A 12,160-nucleotide genomic window follows, 5' to 3' on the forward strand; every position below is an offset into this window, starting at 1 on the left:
GTGTGTGTGGTAACAGAGGTGGTTTTAATTTTTCTAAGAAATACCTCATATGTGTCGTCATCAAAAGGGGAGGGGGAAGGGAGAGAATATGGTCTCCTTTATGAAACACACCACATTGAGAAATTATTGATACTCGGGTCAGGAGATGGAACTCCCTGCATAGCTTAGATCTTTCAAGCAGAAGAAAACAGTTGCCATCAGTCCTTGCAATCCACACACTCTTTGGCCCCCAAACTATTGCCAGGGCAGCGTTCCGGATCATACTCATTTAGGTTGAAGGCACTGATCCTTCGGTTGTTCAATGGTTGCACGGGACGGTAATTATTCTGCATACGCCGATTTTCTTCTTTGGTGGTAAAAAAGAGCGAGTTGGTGAATTTCTTCACCTAGAAGGAAGAAAAACAGGAGAAATGGGAGGAGGAGGAAGAGAAAAGGAGAGTAGCCCATACAAGCTCAGGAAATCCATGCAGCAAAGGGACCAGTGTCAAATGTCTAAAGTCGAACTCGAGTGCCTGGGGATCGAGATGGCCTACCGCCATGAAAGCTCTCTCCAAACGACTGTGAAATGAGACACTACCTACTGACCTAGAAGTTTCCATTGCTGTTGCCAAGCCCAGATCCGTAAAGATTCTGTGTGGCCTCCTTGGCAGGTAAACCCTAACTCTAAGGGAAACCTTGTGCGGGAAGGGCCCAACCTAGCCTGCTCACTGAAGCATTTTGGAGATTTTGAGGAGTGCAAAGCAGCTCCCCTGAATCCCTTAATGCACCTCACCAGGAAACTTCCCTGGGGCCCATGCTTATTTTATGGCGAATGTGGCACAGCGAGGTCATAGATAATCTGTGCTGCTAGTAAACTGAGGTGACATCCACACTGTACACTTAAAGCGCATGGCTTCCACCAGAGAATCTTGAGGACTAGTCTATTAAAGGGTGCTGAGAATTGTAGCTCTGCGAGGTGTAAACGACAGCCCCCAGGATTCTTTGGGGGAAGCCGTGTATTTTTGAATGTGTGTCAGGTGTGTTTTAGATGTGTGGTGCGGATGCGCCCCAATATTGTGTGAGGCACTGGTGGGGCAGGACTCACGAGTGTCTCAAACCAGGAATCCAAGCGGGCTCCAGGACCTCACTATCTGTGCTACCTAGCATCACATTGTTTCCGCCACAAACCTTGCAGGCAGAGGTGTGTTTCTCAAAGGTACCTCCTGAGAGGATGCCCCACCACTTCCCTAACAGAGCCCTCAGTCAGCTGGTCTCACAGACCAATCAGGTTCTACCAGGCCCAACAAGGGCAAGGTGTGGAACTAGGAGGCCAACTCTGAGCAGGCCCTGTCTTGCTTGTATGAGGAGGATCTTGTCAGGGTAAAACACCTGCTCCTCTTCCTCTACATTGTTCCCTTTGGAGTTTGACCCCCTGCCTGCCTATATTGGGTTACACTCACGACCTTTGGCTCTTCTGATGCCTGGGTCCTCAACCCTTCCCCACCTTGGACCATCTAATTCACCTTAACCCCTATCAAGATGAGAGCTGACTTCTCAAGGAAACCTGATTGCTTGGGGCTGGAACTCCTTACAGACCCTGCAAGGGATTTTGGGATAGTACAATCTGATTTTACATCCTTATGAACTAACTAACTAACTGATCATCTTTTCCACACCTGTCCCATGATGATCTACGAAATATAATAAAAACAGCAAAAATGATTAGGAAGCAGCATTAAAAAAACAACAACCCAGAAATGAGTTTAAAAACTATATGAAATGGACAGGCACAGCAGAGACCTATTCGCCCAGCTGGGAAAGCTTGTTGAAACAGAAACAGCCTCATCTTTCCCCCCAGAAAGTGCATATAATGGGCACCTGCTTCATGTCAACAGAGGACTCTGTTCCACAGAGGAGGGGCTGCCACAAATAAAACTAATCTAATTCCTTTGGGACATGAAAGAGAAATTCTCCTGCAGCATGCAGCGACCTATTTGGGGTCGGGGATCTGAACGTGAGGGTGTTGTTTGTGGCGGTGACCTTGTGATCCATGTCATCTGTTTCCTAAGAACCCGCGAATCAAAACGCCTAGGCCTCAGTCCGCTCTGATCCCAGCAGGTTCTTCCATTCAGTGAACCTAAGGATTCGATCCCTCCAGCTGCCGCCATGCCGACCCTTCCTCAAAGAATAGTTGACACCCACTCACCACATAGGGATGCACCTTGATGACATCAGGAAAGACGAACCAGGTCACAGCTTCAGAGCAGTCGGGAGTGGTGAGGGAGCCCTGGTAGCGGTAATACTTGTCCGTAATGTTAACGGTGTCCTTATCTCCTGGTTTCAATAAGTCCGAAAGAGAAAATTCCCCATTCAGTGGCACAGAGTTACCTGAAGAAAGACAAGAAAGGTGAGAGGCCTGGTAGAAAAAAGATCCATTCATTTTCTAAGAAATGGAGACAGTGAGGTGGAATAATGGGGGAACCTCACCTTTTTCTGGGATTCTTTGCAGCATACTAGCCAGAAAATTCCATACACCGCCAAAAGGAGCCTCAAAGGACTTCTACGGGGACACGAAAGGTAATGGCATCTGTTACAGGAAATTATCTCTATAAGCTTCTTGGCCTCCTCCTTTCCAGAGAGCTGAGCCCTAAGCAGCCCACAACATACCCCATGGGGTTCAGGGGCTCCTGAACCAATCCAGCCTTTGACTGCACAAGCACAGGCCACTCTGTGCTGTTCCTCACCTGTATGAAGAATCCCAGGACAACGAATCCCTCTGGGTCCTTCGCCGCTTCTTGGGTGCTTATGCCATTTTTAGTGTGAACGATGTGGAGCTGGTGCAAGAGAAGGGAAAAGAAAGGGAAGGGAAAGTGAGAACGGTGTTTCTAAATTACGCCAGAGTGAGAGCAAGTTTCTTGGATTTAGTTGAGTAGGTAACAGTGAACTATCTTGCTGGCCGCTCTGGATAAGAGGATGCTAGACTAGATGCATTTTTGGTCCAATCCATTGGGGCTCTACTGAGTGCAAAGCAGATTCACTACGGCTGAGCTACACACCTTCCACGTAAACTCAAGTATCCTTGGAGTGCTGTTGCTCCCTTTGGAGACGCGAGCTGTGATTAGCAGCTGTGCTGCCTCCTCTAAGAGTCAGTCTGCTCCCAAAGTGCTCTGCTTGCATATTTGGCATGGGTTTGAAAGCAGCACCAGATACAACCCCATAAATCTCCAGGATGCTCTCTCATCCAAAAGCAACTAAAATGCATTGCCCATAGATTTATCACTGCTGTCAAGAGCACTTTGTAACACTACAGCTGGAAAGGTTATTGTATTGTATCCTGCTTTTCAGAAAAGCAATAGATTGCCCCCAGCCCTTGAAAAATAAGTAGCTATGTGTATTTTTTTTAAAATCTAGCTATTGTGTTCTGTAAGAGCCCCTTCAGATTATCAGAGCATTCATCCCTATTTGCTTGCACCAGTTAAACTACGTCCAGTCTTTTATTGAGCATGTCTTCTGATTTGTTTACGGGGTGGTTTGATGATAATGAGCGTTCATCCTGCAACTCGATTTCCTTGTGAGGTGTTTACATGCCTTCTCCTTACTCATTGGTTCATCCCACACTTTTCAATCCATTCCCTGTCACTTCCCAAAGTACAAAACATCTGCTGGAAAGGGATTTGCTGTGTTAAAGTGACAGAGTGTTGCTTTAATCCGCTTCAACTGTGCAAACCTAAAGTTCTAGGATGCACTTGAATCCCTCCGGCCCGATACAGACAGCCCAAAGGCACCCTTACTCCCCCAGCTAGCCATTGGGTGCCCTGCTGTGAGGCTCCGTGCCGAAACCAGTCTGCATCTGGAAGCGGCCAAGATCTCAAGAAAAGAGGACAGCCTGAACACCAGAGAGCAGAAAACAACGTTATAGGTCCAGGGCAGCAGAACAATAATATTTGGGCTAAAATGCTCAGCTGTTGCGGACTGCAGCTCCCATCAGCCCCAGCCAGCATGGTCAACTGTTGGGGTTGATGGGAGTTGTAGTCCACAAATGTCTGCAGGGCACCACCAGGTTGGCTACCCCAGCCTGCCCATTTGTTGCTCACTCAAATTGCTGCTTCCCCTCCCTGCTCTCCCAGAGGGCTCACCTCCATTGAGTAGTGCTGGCCATTAATGGCATGTTCTGAGCCTGCATGGTGGTTGGTGCCGAAGTGGAAGTGGAAGGACTTCAGGTGGTACTTGGCCGGGAGGCTGGGGCTGGAGACGGTGGCTCCTTCCTTCATCTCAACATCAGCTGCAATGGATCCAAGAAACAAGGCAAGCGTTGAGTTGTGATGACTCCTTTGATTTTAAAAATAGAATAATAACGTTTCCAGGATTCCCTCCGCCAGCGAGGCAAAATGCTGAAGCAGAGTTGGCACCGGGGCTGGTCTATTGTTAAGAGATGGCTCACGTACTCAGAACGGTGTGCTCAGAAAAGATCAAACTAGGTGGCTGTGTGTGTGCTGCAGTATGTAACGGTACATTTAAAACACATTTCCACTCCCCAAGAATCCCGGGAGCTGTAGTTTGCAAAGGGTGCTGGGAATTCATAGACTCATAGAATTGTAGAGTTGGAAAGGACCCAAAGGGCCTTCTAGTCTAACCCCCTGCAATGTAGGAATAAATTGCAGTTCAGAATTGTAGTTCTGTAAAGGTTAAGCTACAGTTCCCAGGATTCTTGAAGGAGGAGCAAATGCACTTTGAATGCACATTAAATGTATTGTGCGTATGTATGCATGTGATGTTTGGGAAGGCAGGTCTGTTAGGGAGTCATTCATCCAGAAACAGGCAGAAGATTCCAGAACAGCCGTATGTAACTGGGAGTGGCACTCTGAACATGAGCAGCTTCAGCTGGAAGTGCCAATCAAAGGAGAACTTTCGTTTTCGCTTTTTGCAGACGACTGACCAACAAATGTTGTCTGCAAACTGCTGCGTCATGACTGCCAATAAATTGTGTCTGCCTAGGGACTGAAACTTAAGTATGCCGTTACAGCTATTGCTATAATGATTGTAAATAGTGCTACCGTGACAAATTTATGAGTTTTACAGTGTCTGTCAGTGTTTCATCTCAAAGTGTAACTTCAATTGATGATTTACAGGTAGCCGTGTTGGTCTGCCATAGTCAAAACAAAATAAAAAAATAAAAATAAAAATCCTTCCAGTAGCACCTTAGAGACCAACTAAGTTTGTTCTTGGTATGAGCTTTCATGTGCATGCACACTTCTTCAGTGTGTATCTGAAGAAGTGTGCATGCACACGAAAGCTCATAGCAAGAACAAGCTTAGTTGGTCTCTAAGGTGCTACTGGAAGGAATTTTTTATTTATTTTTTATTTTGTTTCAATTGATGACCACTGCTTCCAGAAACTCTGCTAAATGGACGAAAGCTGCTAACGAGGTGCCGACACACGAGTATTCTCACGCAGCAAAAGTGTGATGGGCTGTGACCTTTAATAAGGTCTCCACTGAATATCTAAAATCAGGGGCAGGGGAACTTTCTAGCCCAGCAATCTAGATCTTTCTGTCTCCACCACTCCATCGGCCGACTCTGCCATCATAATGGCATCTGGTGATTGACAAGTGGGTGATACCACCCACCTGCCAAAGTTTGCCTGCGGGGATGGGGAGATAGTAACCGTGCGGGATTCAGGTAAGCAAACAAGCAGGACTGAACTCCAAGTGCATCAGCTGATAGGCATGGGGTTCAGTCCTTTCTGTAGGACTTAGGGATGTGAAAGAATTCTCCCCCCTCCCCCAAACAGCCAATCCAGTCATATGTCAGTTGTGGGACAGGTAGACATCAGGGGCACGGCAGGTGGGTGTGATTGGGAGAAAATGGCCTTGTGGACCAAATTGGGGGGGGGGGAGCTGACAGGCCAAATCTGGCCCCTGGCCAGGCGTTCCCCACTACTGCCTAAAATACATCTTGGAAGGGTGCAATTTGGAGGGAAGAAGTGGTGGGGGTTGGGGTTAGGGACGAGTGAGCTTATCCTTTCCCCCATCCACTACTTTCCTCCCCCCCCCCCCCAGGTTGGTTTTGCTCTGTCTTGATAGGACAGTCTAGTTCTGCAGCAGCTTAAGTAGTTCTGTGACGTCTTTCGATTTAGGAAATCATCAGAGCTTATTTTTCAAGTCTCCTGAATTTGTAGTTGTGCATTTGCTGATGCAGTGATCCTACGAAGTACCGCAGGGCCAAACTCCTCTTCTTGGCAAATGGTTTAGTATATAGACGGCTTAATAACACCAGTTGCTCGCTGCCCTTTAACTGATGGCAGGCTATAAAGAAGAGAGACAGGAACCTCTGTACGTCATAGACAGAGTAAATGTCAACTTCTCTCTCCCTGGGGCCAGTCTACCTACGAGATTTTCCTTACTCAATATATTCTCGCTCAACCCCTTTGATATGCAGCACTGGCCATGTTACTAGGTGCTGCTTGACACCCATTCTGCCCTTGTGAGGAATCTATATTTTAGTGTGGCAGCCCCCACACTTGCGAACTCCCTGCCTATTGACACCAGGCAGGCGCTGTCTCTGTACGCGTTTTGGAGAATGCCAAAACCTTTCTCCGTTTAGACAGGTCAACTCAGATATGTTGAATTCCGCCATGCATTTTAAAATCCGTTTTCATCTTATCGTTGCTTTGAAGGACTTGGCGGTGCCCATTTAACCAGTGGCAGCAACCTTCCAATCCACCACCATCCAGATGTCTGGGATCACAACTCCCATCAGCCCGACAACTTGGCCATTAGTCAGTGATGATGGACGCTGTAGTCTAGCAACAGGGCACCAGCTTGGGAAAAAGTCTGTCCTATAGTGTCGCCCGACCCCTGCTGAGTTGGTAGGTACAATGCCACTATCTGGGTCTCTCCACTGTCTTGAAGCATAGCTGTGAAGCCAGCAGCTCCCATGGAGACACACAGAATAATGCGCCTGCAGTCAGAGTCCCAATTTCAAGACTCCACCCAATGCCTTCTACATCGCCCGCCGTTGCTCAAGTCGCCTATACTTACGGTAGTCCCCTTTGTTCAAAAGTTCTCGTGGCCTCCAACGGTCCTCATATCCGGACAATGTCAAGGGACCCAGACAGGAATCAGGCTGTGTATTCTTGGTGACAATGTTGATGGGAGACTGCTTCTTGCCGTTGCACTGGCCCAGGTGTCTCCATGTAGCGGGGCCTAGGGAGAGGGAGGCAGAAGCAGGTGGGGAGCCAGTGAGGAAGAGGAGGAGCCCAAGGCAAAATTGAGTATTGCCTTCCCTTTGGACAAGACAGCTTATCAAAGCAGGAAGGGTGACTGTCGGCCTTCCAGTACCATATATATACACATGCACTATATTGATTAATCTGGGAGTCACGACCTGATCCTGCACACCCAGTCGCCCACAGCAACCAGCATCCTCACTCCAACCATAATTGTGGACTAAAGTTGCAAAGGATGAGGAAGAATTTGCTCTTCTGGGAATGGGGAAGAGTATCACTCTAAGGAAGGGCTGGGGAACTGGTTTTAACCTCAGGTTGAAGGTGTCGCTAAAACAAAAACATTTTCTTCCTACGTCCTAGCAGGAGTTTCTGGAATCCTGCCAAACTGAGCAGGGTTTGACCCCCCCACTTGTCGGCTGATGAGCAAGGGGTTAAATCCTGCTGCTCTGGTTGTGCACACCTCTTCGCTGCTGGAACAGGATTTAACCCCACCCTCCTGAGGAGGTGTCCTCCCATCCATGCAGGATTTAACCCCGCCCTCTCAAGTGATGTCAGCTGGTGGGTGGTTGGGAAGATGGTTTTGTGGGTCGAACTGCAGCTTCTGGACGGCAAGGATTGGCCAATGGACTGGAGGTCCCCTATTCTTGGCCTAAACACTAATTTGGATTCAACAACTGCTCAAATTCCTACCCATTTGTCCCACTTCAATATGGAAAACTTGGAACTGCCAATAGGGAACCAGGAACCAATTGGGAACTTCAAACTGGCATTATTGGATTGGTGGCCTAGTTTGTGCTGGGGGCCTATTTCAGGTTGAACATGACTCAGCCCAGCTTCCTGCCTAGCAGATTAAACAGGCTGCTCCTCTGTGGGCATGAGAGCTTGAAGCCCCATTAGAGAAGCCTGCTACCCTTTCTGTGCCTCAGCGATCAAACTGCACTACTGGAGAGAAATAGTCTTTACTTCTTACACTGGGAGGTACTGAGCTTGTGGATGAAACCAAGGAATGCTGTTTTGCTTACCACAGCTTGGCTTGTCATAGCACCATTTCTCTGTAGGAGAAAGAGAGAAGTGTTAGCAGATGGGAGTCCATAGAGAAAAGAAACGCGATAACACTTTAAGGAAAAAGAACAACAACAGAGCTTTTGTCTTTCTCAGTATAAGCCTTATACTTAGCAGAAAGACATTCAACCAGGCACACAGAGAGGAAAACTCCCTCAGAACTACACAGCCAATGAGAGTATATGCTACCTCAGTGAAGATATTGCAATTCTGCTTGGTTACTAAGCAACACCTCCACCCATCACCCTCTTGGCTAGTTGACTTTAACATTAATATAATTGACCCTTAAACTACAAACTGAATGACCCCCGCACTTCAAACAAGGAGGACAGAAAGTTTGTATTATATTAGAGTCTTGAGAATATTTCCATCCATAAGGCAAGAGAAGACCGGGGCTGTCTGTTGTTGCTACTGTATGAAATGAAAACAGCTCAGCTTGATCCATCTTTCTGGCCCCCATTACAGCCATTTCTTACCTCCACTTTTCCTGCTCTACACACACAGAGAGAGAAGGATGGGGGAGAAATTCATTTGGTTAGAATTTTTATCTGAAACCCCACCCCTCTTAATTGCATTTTGCATAAGAGTAAGTGAGCTGAAACACAACTAGCTTTCTACATCCACACCTCTCTGAATTTTGTAATGCAATTCTCCAGCCAAATAATGTGCAGAAAAATGAGTATGTTGGGGAGAAAGCGTGGATCAAAATGTACCAGTTTCCTGTCCTTTCACTGGTTTAACATGAGATGTTAAGATTGCAGAACCCAGTAAATTCCCAAGGACTGATGCAACACTTTCTTCCACGAAACTAATCCGAAACTCTGGCCTCGTGATGAGCCAAAGAAATGAGCCCTGGACTCTGTGAACCTTGAGTCTCCGACCAGAGACCAGTTAACAACACATCTGCACCATACATTTAAAGTACTCTGATATCACTTCCCCCAAAGAATTCTGGGAGAATTCAGTCATGGCCTCCCGCAAAGAATTCTGGGAGCTGTGGTTTGTTATGCATAATGAGAGTCGCTAGGAGGCCCCTTATTCTGAGAGTGGTTTAACCATCTCTCTTCCGGGGTAATTCTGCGCTCCAGAATTTACCGTTGCACTTTGCCGCAGAGGCTTACCTTCACAGCTAACATAGGATCCTCCCAAGAGCAGCAACATCAACAGATGTGTGATTGGTTTCAGCGTGGGAGCCATGATTGCTACCTGTGCAGAGAGGGCATGTTAGCAAAAGACTTCTCCCACTCAGCCTTGTCCAACCCTCAGCACCAAAGCAGTGCATGAACCAGCCCCGTTCACAGTCACTTTCCTCAGCTATGTGAGCAGTGTCACAATTTAGCATAAGAACATAAGAGCAGCCCTAAGGTCCATCTAGTCCAGCATCTTGTTCTCACAATGGCCAACCAGATGCATCTAGGAAGCCCAGAAATGCAACAGGACCTCTCCCTCCCCACGTGTGATTCCTAGTGGCTGGTAGGCAGAGGCACAACATCTCCAATAGTGGAGGGGGAGCACTGTTTAGTGGTGGACTTTGGCTTCTCGAATTTCAGTGGCGCCCTGTGTGACACTAAAATTCAGGACCCTCTCCACCCCACCCCACCCGCCTCTCACGCTCCGTTCTACATCATTGTTGCGGCGCTAGCACCCAGTGCAACCGCAACAGTCATGCCATCCCAAATCCACCTCTGCCTTGTCTGCCTCCACTTGAAATTTTCAGAACTCTGATGCCCAACTATGCGCCAGCTTATCTAAGGCAGAACAATTGTCTTAGATCGGCACCAGCCCACGTCGATGCATGAAGTCTCTCATCCATTTACTTATCATCAGGATCTCCTATGTGCTAATTAGCTAAACAGCAATTAACTTCAAATTAACTTCAAATTTGACGTTTCACAACGTCAAATTTTGAATGCGGAAGGTTAAAGGGAACAAAAGGCATTTGTGTAATATTTCCATATGCCCTTATGCAACTTGGAGCGGTCTGAGCGGAAGTTTGGGTAGGATCCTTGTTGAGTGATCAGCCTGGGTGCCCCTGGTAGATCAGGGGATCACAGAGCTGCTATATTATTATTATTATTATTATTATTATTATTATTATTATTACTACTACTAATACTACTACTACTACTACTACTACTAGATTACCCCTGTTTTTTAGCCATGATGGGTTCCCAAAGTGACCTACAGCAATTAAACAACATATCAGAAGATACCAAGGCTGGATCTAGACACATCAAAGATGCTTTTCGGTTTAAAGCGTTGTAAATTGAAACAGGGAAAAACGGGACTCCATGTTGCCATCTTGGTGGCACAACGTTATATTGCACATGCAACATATATAAATCGCTTTAGAGCTGAGTCCCCAATATCGAGAGCACATTGAGTACAGAACCATAGGAAGGGACCCTGAGCATAGTAATTTACTCTGTATAGTATTTACTCTGACACTGTCAATTGATACAAAATAGAAAATTCTTTCCAGTAGCACCTTAGAGACCAACTGAGTTTGTTCCTGGTATGAGCTTTCGTGACTCAGTTGGTCTCTAAGGTGCTACTGGAAAGAATTTTCTATTTTGTTTCGACTATGGCAGACCAACACGGCTACCCACCTGTAACTGGAACTGTCAATTGATGGCATTATATAGGTTCCAGGTGCTTCCCTCCAGAAGGAAGGTGGAGGGAGGAGATGCGGAGAGAACCAGGGCTTGGCTGGAGTTGAAGATGGCATCTCATAGGAGCAACCTCTTCATTGATCTACACCAAGAATGGGGAACCTGCAACCCTCCAGAGATGTTGCTGGACTTTAACTGTCGTAATCCCCAACCATTAATCACACTGACTGGGGCTGATGGGAGTTGGAGTTGGACGATGGCTGGAGGGACACAGGTGTGCCATCCCTTATCTACAGTCTTGTATGGCTTCTAGTCAGAGAAAAGCATTTGGAAGGCACCAAAAGGTCCTCCAGTCTGGCCCTACACTTACCCAAGGGCAGCAGCATAATATACCCGCCCACAACACATATGCAACCAGGCTGTGCAAGCTTCTAGACCCCATTGTGCCACAAGCCGAAAGCTGGGGACCGAAGAGAGGCACAGACCAGGAGATCACATTATGGCAGACAACAGAGGAGGAGGAATTAGCAACACACACGCACACGCACACAAACACATCCTGAAGATCGTAGAGATTCTGCTGCCCTTGATCTCTACTCCAGGAGAATGCCTCCCCGTTCTTACCTTCTGTACTAGAGTCGCCCTGCGTTGTTGCCGAATCCTCTGGGAGTTGCTTCTTTCCAGAGATGTACTACTTCAATTTTGGGCCCCTCCCCACGGAGGAGGGGAGCAGTGGGTGAGAGAGATGGGTTACCCAAAGGTGGAAACTGGACACACCCTGTAGCACAAGAGATACCTGGTTGAGGACAAGACAGATAGGCACTCAGGAGGAGGTGCCAAGAGTGGTGATCAACAGGTTGACAATGTACTATATGTGCACTTTGCATATGACAAGGAAGTCATCATATATAAAATTAGGTGACTGGTCATCTGATTTTTAATTGAGAAATCTCTCTCTCTCTCTCTCTCTCTCTCTCTCTCTCTCTCTCTCTCTCTCTCTCTGACATGTCATCTTTGACACTTTGTTTTTAATTAGCTTGAGACTTCGGAATATAGAACGTTCCCTATCAGGGTCATCTGCTTGGTGCAGGTGTGATCTGTTCCATTATCAGCAGGTGGGAGAGTGCTGGTCTTGCTTTATCATGAAGTATCGTGAAACAGCAGTTTGGGGCAACAGGAGACTTCATTTCCCTGCTCTCCTTCGCCCCTTTCAGTTTGCAGCAGCAGAGTCTCTTTAGCTTTTTATTCTTGGGTGGTTTTACGTTTTGAGATATGTTAAA

The 12,160-nt window shown here is 47.1% G+C and overlaps 1 protein-coding gene across 1 annotated transcript; it reads right to left on the reverse strand.

Annotated features, from left to right (window-relative positions):
- Positions 1-3: 3 nt before the first annotated feature.
- LOC117059219 (carbonic anhydrase 4-like) lies at positions 4-11,708 on the reverse strand. Its single transcript, XM_033170814.1, has 9 exons — positions 11,505-11,708; positions 9,390-9,474; positions 8,229-8,258; positions 7,019-7,183; positions 4,116-4,261; positions 2,724-2,813; positions 2,467-2,539; positions 2,186-2,367; positions 4-386 (listed from the first exon to the last, which is right to left on the reverse strand). Exons 2-9 carry the CDS (start codon positions 9,463-9,465, stop codon positions 198-200), a joined length of 951 nt encoding a protein of 316 aa, XP_033026705.1. The 5' UTR covers positions 9,466-9,474; positions 11,505-11,708; the 3' UTR covers positions 4-197.
- Between the last annotated feature and the right edge of the window lie 452 nt (positions 11,709-12,160).

Source organism: Lacerta agilis, chromosome 14, assembly GCF_009819535.1.
Source record: "Lacerta agilis isolate rLacAgi1 chromosome 14, rLacAgi1.pri, whole genome shotgun sequence".
Classification (NCBI taxonomy): domain Eukaryota; kingdom Metazoa; phylum Chordata; class Lepidosauria; order Squamata; family Lacertidae; genus Lacerta; species Lacerta agilis.

Coding starts and splice junctions, on each gene's coding strand:
- LOC117059219 (XM_033170814.1), bottom strand. CDS start 9,465: ATGGCTCCCACGCTGAAACCAATCACACATCTGTTGATGTTGCTGCTC. Junction 8,259..9,389: donor ATCCTATGTTAGCTGTGAAG/GTAAGCCTCTGC, acceptor TTTCTCCTACAG/AGAAATGGTGCTATGACAAG. Junction 2,814..4,115: donor GCCAGCACTACTCAATGGAG/GTGAGCCCTCTG, acceptor CTCTTGCACCAG/CTCCACATCGTTCACACTAA.